The 12,085-nt window shown below is 43.5% G+C and overlaps 1 protein-coding gene across 1 annotated transcript in view; it reads right to left on the bottom strand.

Annotated features, from left to right (window-relative positions):
- The window catches only part of PARD3 (par-3 family cell polarity regulator), a 699,053-nt gene that overhangs the window by 185,971 nt on the left and 500,997 nt on the right, over positions 1-12,085 (bottom strand). Inside the window, 1 exon segment of the mRNA XM_044295563.1 lies at positions 4,815-5,031. Within this exon segment, the coding sequence (XP_044151498.1) occupies positions 4,815-5,031 (217 nt within the window).

A 12,085-nucleotide genomic window follows, 5' to 3' on the forward strand; every position in this document is an offset into this window, starting at 1 on the left:
TAATGGACATTATTTATTGAAGGACTATGTCTTTATGAATTATTCGGGATTCCCCTCGGTTTCTACCTATATTGCAGCCTGAACACGTTGTGGAGCCGTGCAGTGAACTGAGCTGTTACCATATGTGAGTGCGCTGGTTTTTCTACCATAGGACTGGCTGAGTACATTCAGCATTTTACGGAACACACATGGGCCGGTATCCGTGTTTTGCGGACCACAAAACACATACGGCTGTCTGAATGGGCCCTTAAAAAGCAGTGGGGCTCCCTGGAGAACCAAAGCCCCTTTGCTGCAGTAACTGACACAGCTACACGGCTGGTCTGCACAAGTCCCATGGCCCTTATGTTCTGCTGATCAGTTGGGGTTTTCGGAGTGGGATCCTCACAAATCACTACACACTGTCATGGCCTACCCAACCATAAAACCCCTTAAAGTGATCCTCCAGTTCAAGAAAAAAAGAAAGAAAATCACATTAACTGAGGAACAAACACAACACTTAGATGGTGACCTCATTTTCATCTTTCAAATGTAGATCCACCTATTTCTGGGCTCTTCTTCTGCCACCCAAGATGGTCGCACTGCTTCTCAGACTATATGTTACACCGTGTGCATCGGTAGTCCAAGACAGTTCCTACTTGTCCAGCGCTGTTCACGTGAGAAGTGTTGGACAATCCAAGGGCAGCAGGAGGTGTCTTAGGGCCATCAAATGCACCGTATGCATCACGCAGTGTGAGAAGCAGTGCAGCCATCTTGGAAGACAGAAGAAGAGCCCGATTGTTAATGGACCTGCAGGTAAATTAATGAAAAAAAGAGCACAATGTAAAATGTTGGCGAATATGACGTCATTAAACCTGTCAGCCCATCAAGAAAAAAAAAAAACTGCATAAGCGGCCCCATATATCCTCTTGAAAGAGCCGAAATCGGAGCCCTTAGGGGAGAACTATACTATAGGACATCTGAAGGAGCGTGTTGTGGTTTTTATTCCCCTAGGAAAACTCTACTGAGATATAAATGCTCCCATTGCAATGTATGGTGGTCATATATCAGATCTCTGTCATACAGATGCTGAACACGCATGAATATCCATGAGGCCCGAAGATGGACTCCAGGACACACTAACTTTTCTATAAACTGCACTTATCGCATTTGTTGGAAATTCCAGAGGCAGGTAAACGGTTAAGAAGCATTCTTCAAGACTGCAATCTGTGTCTTTGTTAAACTTAAATAATGCATTGTTATTCACAAAGGGGGGGAATTAACGAGGCATTCGTCTAGGAAATTTCCTGTGATGCGCACACAAATAATTTTATTTTTTTAAATCTGTGTGGGTTGATGTTACGCCAAAAGCAAGAAACGTACTGTCCAGTACAGAAATCCGAGGAAACAATCAGGGGATATCACCCCCGACACATAAATCTAGTATTAGGATCACTTTGCATACAGTTAACTTAGAAAACATGATTTTATTTATTTTTTCTTAAAGGGGTTGTCCGGGTTCAGAGCTGAACCTGGACAGAAGCTCCTCTTCACTCATTTAGCTTGTACGAGTGGAGCATTTCTTGCTCCGACGTTCCGTCCTGTGCTGCGTTGCGCAGGGTAAGAGCTTTTTCTTCACTACCGAGCTTCTCATTGGTATGCAAGGCAGAGGCTTCCGCCTACAGTGAGCCTGGTGACATCATCGGCACAAATGGACAGTCGTTAGCGCTGCCCTAGACCGTTTTACAGGCTATGGAAGTGCTAAAGACCGCCCATTAGTGGCGGTGATATCACCAGGATCACTCCTAGGCGGAAGCCTCTACTTAGAATACTGAGAAAAGGCAGTAAATAAACAGACCTTGTCCTGCGTTATGCAGCGCAGGGCACGGGGGAGCATCGGAGCTAGAAACGCTCCACTCATACATGGTAAATGAGTGAAGAAGAGGCTATCTCCGGGTTCAGCTCTGAATCCAGACAACCCCTTTAAAAGTGTTGTCTCACTTTAGCAAATGGCATTTATCTTGTAGACAGAGCTAATCCAAGGCATTTACTAATGTATTGTGATTGCCCATAATGCCTTGTGATTTGATTCATTTTACCATCACATTTTACATTGCTCGTATCCAGGGGCTACGACCACCCTGTAATCCAGCAGCAGTGGTGGTGCTTGCAAGCTATAAGAAAAAGTAGCAGCCTCTCTGGTGGCCAGGACTGTAGGAGTGCACATCGACACACATTTGCAGCAGCTCCTGTCCCGGCCACCTCATATCTGTGCTGCAGCGACGGCCGTAACCCCTGGATACAAGCAGTGTATTATGTGATGGAAAAATGAATCCAGCCAGCAAAGGAGGCCATATGGACAATCACAATACATTAGTAAGTGCCTTGTATTAACCTTTTCTACATGATAAACGCCATGTGATGAAGTGAGACAAACTTTATACCTGGAGTATGCTGGATTTTGGAAAAAAATTAAATAAAAAGAATTCCTATAAAATTTAAAGTTTTCAGCAGTCAGCGCATTATCACAGGCAGGATTACAGTAACAGATGTCACCACTGTATAGATAGAACAGATTCCACCATTCTAAATATCTGATATCACAGCTTATCTACTCCCTCCTGACCTCTCACAGGTCACAGAGAATGCCTAGAACACTCTTCCATAGAAGTCAACGGAGTCAGCTCCTTTCCATCTAGCGTATGTGGCAGCGCTCATAAAGCAGCAAGCCTTCACGTCTCTTAGGTCCACTGGCCAGTGTGTAAATTGCATAATTTTAGGATTAGTTTTAAATATAACTAGGAAGGAACATAATAAAATCTATAACCGTCTGCAACTCTCACACCTTGTGTACTTTGACAGTGCCAGGCAGTGTAAACCATCACACTGCATGGCCGTTTCAATTAAAGCGCAGAGTGCAGCAGTTGCAGAGAGAGTAGAGCCTCTAGGTGTAATGACAACGCCCTCATTGGCCCTAGAGGCTCATCTGCATATATTAAAACATTTTTTTTTCCAGCAAGGCCGGCACATATGCTCAGAGATTATCCATCATGTGAGACCAACTTACATGAACTGCTGTTGGGAAACATGGCCGTAACAGGGACCACATTTCAAGGACCACAAACGGCTACGAGAAAGCAGTCCAACTCTTTTTTCCAAAAAAGACATTCAACATACACAGCAGACTGAAGTCCTGTAACTTTGATTTTGACTCCCAGTCGGGCAAGGACAGACAGAATTACATTCTTAGTATAGTTTTCTGAAATGCGTTTCTCCTCCACATAAAGATATATAGGACCTTCAGCCATTTTTTTCAAAACCCTGGTGGGATTGCCAAGTTAATTAAAAGCAGAAATTCACTTAGATACCTGCCTGTAGCTCGCCATTCTCACCGCTCTTCAAACACACTGTTGACCCAAATATAAATCGAGAGAACGCTGTAAGTATCTGGGCAGCGGGGGAAAAAAAGCCTCCCTGTGGAAGAAGTCATTTACTGTCTGCAGAGACTGGACAAAAAGTTCTTAAAAGACAGACATTCTCCGGTAGCCTTGTCATCTGCACGCTGAAGAGGCTTCCATGTTTTTATGCCCTGAAGCAATCATCCTAAATTCACTAAGAACCACTCACATCACCGAAACTCTGGGCTTCAGCGTGGATGTTAAACCATGAGACCCACAGCTTCACTTTTATACTTTTCAATGACAAACTGAAGTCCTCGGCCCGGCATGGTGAACGCTCCGATGTAACACGTAGTGAGAGGGGCCAGTCAATTAAGCCACGCATTTGGTGCATTACAAAGGCCTCAGTGAAATAAGGAGCAGAGCAGAAATCAATGTTTAATGAACACCGCAATAAATGCTTGCTATTAGAAGGCCTCGAATGACACGGCTTGATGTAGATTAGTGGCTGTGTTGGTATTGGAGAAGCAAAGTCAAAGCAGAATTTAATCTATTTCTATACAAGGCTCACAATGAATCAGAGGTATAGATCTCATTTAAAGGCGGGCATCGTCTTTTCGCGGTAAGAAGTTAACTTTGCCAGTTACCAAGTGACTGAAACAAGGAAAGTTTGCAAAACACTGAACCTGTCTAACAAAATATCCACCATAGTTGCCCGAAGCAACCAGTAAGAACACAGCTTTCATTTCTTACAGTGCATTTGAAAAATGAAAGCTCTGCTATGGGAAACTAAGACTGTTACGTAGTCCCCCCCACCGTGTTTCTACTGAAATCGGCAACGTTTTCAATGCAATCAACTGAAGAAGGACCAAGATGGACATTTTCAGGAACTAGGTTAAGAAAGAACATGATGGGGATGAACTGCTATCTCGTCTAAAAATGTAGACAACGCAAACTTAGACTAGATGTCCAAAGAGCTGCCAAATGTGGCCAATGCTGGATGATACATCTAGTGCAAGGCTAGACAGCTTTGTCTCACTTTAAACCTACAATTGGAAGGTTTATTCTGCACCAAAACTTTGGTGCACATTGCGGCATCTTAAACCATGCCCCTTCCCTAATGAGCCACTGACCCTTGGTGAAGTAGGTATGGTGGTTTGATCTTTTTGTGGCGCTTGATTCAAAAAAAGGTCTAAAACTAAAATGTGCTAAAAACTGAGCCATTTTACAACAAGGTCTACGCACAATCACATAAGTAAATCTGGAAGAATGTGTCTGCAGAGCTCTGTTCACACTAGTCACAAGGCTTCCATTCATAACAGGGTCTTGGCAGGAACCATTTTCATACGAATCTTCCAAAATCCAATAGTTTTGGTGCACAATAAAATGGTATTTTCCACAATAGAAGGGCTTGAGTATTGTTTTTTGGACAAGACCTACCTGAACATGTCTCCAAGGCCCTTCAGCATCCCGCCTTTCTTCGCTTTGCCTTTATCTTTATCTCTGTCTTTTTTCTTTTCCTTCGAACTCTTGTCCTTTTTGCGATCAGACTTGTCTGAACCATTGATTTGCCTCTCGAGAGAATGGGAAGGCTGGTCACTGGCAGTAGACACAGACTCCCGTCCTGATCTGGAGCTCTCTTCTGTGTCCTCCTCCACTACAAAGAAACAGAAAAGTTATCATGTTAACCTTCACAACTTGCACCAAAAGTATGGACCACTGGACTGTGCTGTGAACAAAGAAGATAACTTCAAGAAAAGTGAACCAAGCACCCATTAGTGTCACAACAGAGTACAAGACTAGATGATGTGTCTCCACGTGGTCAAAGGCTCAACCTACCCAACTCTGCTGAACTGTTCTCTTGTTCCACCAATGTTTTATTAGCACCTGGCAAAGTATTAGATGAAGTTAGATATTTTTCAAATGTAATACTGACACTGATATCTCAGTTACTTGAGTCAGTTGTATGATTACCAGACCCCTGCTTCCACCCCACACCAGTGAATGACCAAACCGTGTAATGGCTCTGTAATAATACCATAAGTGTACTCCTTGGCCTTCAAATTACCTACCCCAATCTGCAGAGCTGTTCAGTAATTCCAGCTGGGACTTATTGGTACCTGACAAAGTATGGATGCAATTAGTGTTGTAAATCGTGACCTCATCTTCATACAAAATTGAGTTAAGGTAAGGCCTCATGCACACGACAGTTTTTTGCATCCGCAAATTGTGCGTCCGCCCCAAAAAACAGATGCGACTTTTTCCCACAGATCCCTTGTAATAAATGCCTATCCTTGTCCGCAAATGTGAAAAAAAAAATAGCGAAACCCAAACGGATGAACTGTCAGAATTTTTTTGCTGACCCATTGAAATGAATGGGTCCCCATCCTATCCGCCAAAAAAACTGAACGGAGGCCGAGAAAAAAAACTGTTGTGTGCATGAGGACTAAGTTTGATACGGTCCATGCAAAAAAAAGGTAAAGAAATATGTCTCCACTTGCTCCCTCCATTGTCCCCACAATGTGGGGATTTTTTTTTTTTATAGTAGACCAAACACGTATGAAAATGCAGGGCTTGGAGAACCTTGAAAAAAGTGCTACAATACCATGAATAGCTATTTTCCACTAAACCTCACCTACCCAGCTCTGAGGAACTGCTGTTCAATGGTTCCAGCTGTGACCTATTAGCATCTGTTACAACATTAAGAACAATTAAGTGATTCAGACATAAGGAAGTGGTCAAAATAACATCTAAAGTTCTCATTATATTATATTCCGCCAACTTATAACAATTAGTAAGACAAGTAAGACATTTTTCCAATCAGATATTATTTGCCTCTTTACCTCTTACATTGCCCAGAGTGCCACATGACTACTTTAGAATAATGATGCGTCCTGATCAGACAAGGCTATACCACCAAAACACCATGTGCGAAAAAGGAGTTTTCATCATCTCACCAGGTGCAAACAGGAGAGAACCAAAAATATATATTAGGACCTTGCTAACATACCCCATTCCAATGAACTGTTTGCTTGGGACCTATCTGCATCTGTTAATGGAAGAGATACAGATATCTTATAGTCCAGGTGTAAAGTATTCCTCAGCACAGTTTTTATCAGTGTCTACCCACCCCACTCTGAAAAGCTAATAGTGGGTTTAGACCAGGCATCCTCCAGCTGTTGTAAAACTACAACTCCCACAATGCCCTGCTGTAGGCTGATACCTGTAGGCTGTTCGGGCATGCTGGGAGTTGTAGTTTTGCAACAGCTGGAGGGCCGCAGTTTGAGGATGCCTGGTTTAGACGGAGAGAGTAGCAGCCGATTATCGGGAAGGAACCATTCATTCCCTACAACTGCCTGCTCGTTCAGTGGAGGTGAAGCAATGCATTTACATGTAGCGATCACCTCCACAGTATGAGAATGAGATGAGCGATCGCTACTACCATCAGCTCGTCCTCATACAGCTGCATTGTTTCTGGGCTGTTTCGACAGCACGATCTGCTGCCTAGAAACGATAATTTACTTGCCAGCATGAATGATAGTTTCCCCTGAAGAACGTGCGTTTCGCTCATTCATTGGGTGAACAGCTTCATGTGAAGATGGGCAGATTATTAGGTGGAATTTTGGTCCCCCGATAACCTGCCTATCGGGCCGTGTAAGGGAGGGATAGGTCTCGGGTCTCCTTCCATCTGCTAAAAGTGGAGCTTGAGGGACTCCAGGAAATCCACGGCTAAACCAGGCACAATGCCTTGTAGGACTAGCTTAGATGAAGGTTTTGATACATTTCACTTAGTGCTCAGTTGCTTCGTTCTGCAGAAAAAGGATTTCTAATCCATATGCAAATAAGCAGTTAAGTGCATTTGGGGTGGGCCCAAGCCACTCTGGGCACACTAGCTCCGTCTGCTTCCTCTGCCAGTTCCTCCCTCTACTCCTTGATTGACAGGTTCCTACATAGTCATATCGCCTGGTCTTGTTACTCAAGAAGGGTAAAAGGCTGGCTGAGGAAGCAGGAGATGCAAGGGTGCACAGCGTGGCTTAGGTCCGCCTTCAGTGCACTTAACTGCTCATTTGCATATGGATACAAAAATAAATAAAAATCCCACCAGAGTGAAGAAACAGATGTTCAAGTGAAAGGTATCTTTACATACAAGCGAGCTAGTGCAACAAGGTATTGTGCATGGTGTAACAGTGACAGTTCTGAGGACAGATACCCACGAAGACTGGCCATACACAAGATACGACTTCCCTATATTCATATACCCGCTCAGCTCCGTCAAACATGCATGCCTTCTGAAGGGGGAAAAAAATCTATAGCATGCCCTAAAATCTGTGCTTCTTTGGTCACATGAATGGAGTTTAAAAAAACAAAAACAACAACATTCACTCAGATCGTACAGCAGAATCTCCAAAATATCTGCCACATCTGAACACGACCTAAATGCATTTGGGTTACCATACTGCTAGACCAGAAATATAGCAATGTAGGCTAGGTTCAGGTTTCCATATAACTCTATAAGGATTATTTTTTTTTGTAAAAAAAAAAAAGCTTTGCTGGCACTCACCACCATCTAAGTAATGGTTAATAGGGACGCAGACTGGAGTTTTTCTTTGTACCAGGCACATAGGCAGGGTGCTGAATCTCCTGTACCAGTCCAATATGGAGACGTACTGGAAGTACTCCATGGCACAGAGACTTATTGACAATGCTCCATGCGAAACAAATATGCAAAGAGCTATCTCCCAAGAAAGAGAACCATCTCGTAGCGCCACCTCTTGGAAGTGGCTCCCTATGCATCAAAATCCAACTTTCCAGCAAGCCTTGGGATTTGACAAGGGAATATAGCCAAGCCAAATATCCAGGTGTTTTGGGGTGCTTGCCCCACATCCATACTGACAAGCACTCCAAAACACCTCTACAGATGGATATCTAGCTTGGCTATATTCTCTTGTCAAATATCATATACATAATACTATAACCTTATTATATATTAAATCACAGGCTCATATGTCACACATATGTAAAATTAGGAAATATGGCCGACTTACTGGTCAAAATTGTTAACATTATGTCCTATGTGAGTGACAGAGACGAGCGTCAGGACTGCATTAGGTAATTTCAGTGAAGCAAAGAGCAAACTCAGTGCTTTTTGTGACTACAAACCCAAGACAAGGCAATCTGCTCTTATTTGATTAGGTTCAGGCTCCTCCACCTTTCAGATTTGCCAATTTAGGAACCAGCTGGGACTCTAGAGCACAAACAATAGCTCTCTGTCCAGGGGAAAGACGACAGTCGAGCATGATGTCATATTCCACATGCCGACATGAATGCGGAGTCTATTATATATCACAAAAGCTGCGAAGTAGCATATGACAAAAAATAATATTCACATGATCAAAACTAGGTAGGGAACCTTGTACATGGATATCTAGCCTGTTCTGTAGGTAGAACAGCACATTAGTATGAAGGCTGCACAGCCAAACATTTGCTGTATGTGCAGTGCCCCAGAGGAATACTGCAAAGGTTCAATTTAATGTTACCTAATGGAAATGTATGGGCAAGATATAGTTAACGCTAGCAGACTTTGTTAGGTTACTTGGGTGATCGACTCCTTGTTCGCCCCCTGGTTAGTGTCAGCTGAAAGAATCTACAGGCAAGACGTGTGCGAGATCTCCTGCAAAGTAGGCCCAGAGAGAAGCCTCCTCCAGGAAACTCCACTCCTGAAAGTGAAAAGCTGCCAGAGAGTGATTTGAACTGTGCCTTTGCTGCTATATGTACTGCTACACAGATAGACTTTATTTATTGCAACCAACAGGCCTGGATATTGCATGCACCATCCACAGCACCTGCATCTGCCATCCTGCCTTGCACCATCAAGGGCACCCCAACTACCACCAGGCAGGAGCTCCAGAAGTGCCCCGAAGGAAAATTGCCATCGTAAATGGAAAGTACTACTACAACCATCATAGCCACCTCCAATATCTCATGCTGACGTCCCGTCTGGGTGGCTGCACACGGGCAGAAATATTCTAGATTATTATGGTGTAAGAATACTGATTTACTAATCCTAAAGATGGCAGAATCTTAGGCCGACAGTCCAGACCTTCACCCGATTGATCCCAGGGGCTCAGGCCGGATGATAAATGCGGTGCAGGGAGAGACACTTTTCTCCAACTCTACACCAACTATTGGTTGGCTTACTTCAGGACAGAGTTTTACATCAGAATTCTGTATCTTAGGCCCCATCCCCTTTCCCACAAAGCTCTGCCCATTTATGCTATGGTCGACCCCTGAAGCATTTGCATTAAAAATAAGTTTTGCTGTATGTGCAGTGCCCCAGAGGAATACTGCAAAGGTTAAATTTAATGTTACCTAAACCCAAGATGCACCAAACTGCGCCACTTTTTAAGCAGATATTTGTTGCAGACAAATTAGTAAATCTGGGCCACTATGCTCGTTTTTACTTGTCTCCGTGGGTTATGTCACCTCAAACCACAACCTTGAACGCTGCAATTCATGCCTGCAAAACGTTACAAGGAGAAGTCCGACACCAAAGAGGACAAGTGAAAGCCAAGGATTGAAATATGACAAATAAATTTGACATATCACAGCCATGTTATAGCTTAGAACCATTTAGAGATGGAAACCGAAAGAGCTAGAGGGTCCTGTCACTGTCCGCGTGTCAGCACATTTCGTCCATTGTCTGAGGGATCTCTTTCTTCTGAGATGACAGCGATACCCTTTAGGCCGGGCTAATTAGGATCACTTTACACAAATGTAACCTCTCAGCCAGCGACTGGCTGCCACGGGCTGACATTTAGCCTTTCTACTGCATGAAATCCATGGCTGGACAAAACGTAATCTAATTTGGGGCCATTCATAAAGAAACTTCCCATTGTGCAATGACCTCGGCCAACGGTAATTTAGTAATTTAAAGAGACATAGGGTGGGTGGAGAAGGGCAAGGCACAATTGTGTTAGGTGGCGGCACAATGTATGGAAGAATTACAATTCATCATTTCAGCATCATTAGCGGGAATGCCAACCCTCAAAGCAGGAAAATGCCATTTCCTCACTAGCTCTTGTCGCTCGCAGATTGTGTTTCTTAAAATCCTGTAATTATGCCGAACGAAAAGAAACACAACATTCCCCGAAAAACAAAAAAAATGCACCTAAGCATTACTTAATATACAATGAGCAATTTTATCAATCAAACGGCACAGACCGCAGATCGGCGCGTCTGACAGTTCTGCGAGTAACCACTTTCAACAGAAAAATATCTGTAGACGTTACGTAATAAACATATGTAGCTGTAATATGGCTGAGAAGAAGATAATCCAACAGGCACCGAGGATATACACATTTTATATTAAGAGCGCTGCGAAGTGTAAAGCTGTCTCGCAGACAAAAAAAATGTCATCTGAAGAGAGTCCGCCTGTCACATCCACAGACACCATTCATCCGAATCACTGCTCAGCCTCAATGGATATGCTGAGAAATAGATAGAACACAAAAGCATGTAAACGACTCGTGTCTAAGGGCGCACCAAAGCCTCATGATTTAGCTTTTGGCACGCACCAATTCATTTTTTCCAGTTTTATTTGCAACAAAACTTAAAAATAAATTGAGGCAAAAAAAAAAAAAAAAAAAAAAAAAATGAAAGAAGTTGTCTAAAAGTCTGAGTTAGGCTACTTTCACACCTGCGTAAGGTGCGAATCCGTCTGGTATCTGCACAGACTGATCCGCAACTATAATGCAAACGATTGTATCCGTTCAGAACGGGTCCGTTTGCATTCTGAAGATCGAAGTCAAAACGGATCCGTCCTGACTTGCATTGAAAGTCAATGGGGGACGGATAAGTTTTCAATTGCACCATATTGTGTCAGTGAAAACGGATCCGCCCCCGTTGACGGAGTCAGGACGGATCCGTTTGGCGCCGCATCGGCAGGCGGACACCAAAACGCTGCAAGCAGCGTTTTGGTGTCCGCCTCCAGAGCGGAATGGAGACGGAACTGAGCTAAACTGATGCATTCTGAGCCGATCCTTATCCATTCAGAATGCATTAGGGCTGAACTGATCCGTTTTGAACCGTTTGTGAGAGCCCTAAAACGGATCTCACAAACGGAATTCAAAACGCCAGTGTGAAAGTAGCCTTATATGTAAGCATGAACCAAATCCTTAGGGTTATAGATATGCAGTAGGGATCCATTAAGCCACCCCCCTGTGGTAAGATAGGCACAATGGATTTTTCTAAAGCTAGATGTGCCGAATTACATGAGAATTCAACTCACATTGGTAACTGTGGGCCATGTTCTTCAAGACTCAAAACACACCTTCAGATGTATGTGTATGAGGGCAATTACACATTCACTCTCTAGACAGGACATTACAACAACCATATGAGTTTAGGGCTCATTCAGACAGCCGTAGTGTTTTGGCAGTCTGCAAAACAAAGATACCGGCCGCGTGCGTTCTGCATTTTGTTGACCGCACATGGCTGGCCACATGATAGAAATGACACTTCTTGTCCACAGCCCAATTGAAATAAACGTTAAGATCCCGAGAATCCCATTTGGAGGAATCTGCATGGGATTATGATTATCCCATAGGTTGTTTAGAGCATTTTTCCTGCCAAAATCAGTGTCAAGTTGGCTCATTTTAGTTGCCGGGTTGGGGCAGATTACAGGGGATTGGCTAATTGGGATGTCCTATGGT

Source organism: Bufo gargarizans, chromosome 5 (genome assembly GCF_014858855.1).
Source record: "Bufo gargarizans isolate SCDJY-AF-19 chromosome 5, ASM1485885v1, whole genome shotgun sequence".
Lineage (NCBI taxonomy): Eukaryota > Metazoa > Chordata > Amphibia > Anura > Bufonidae > Bufo > Bufo gargarizans.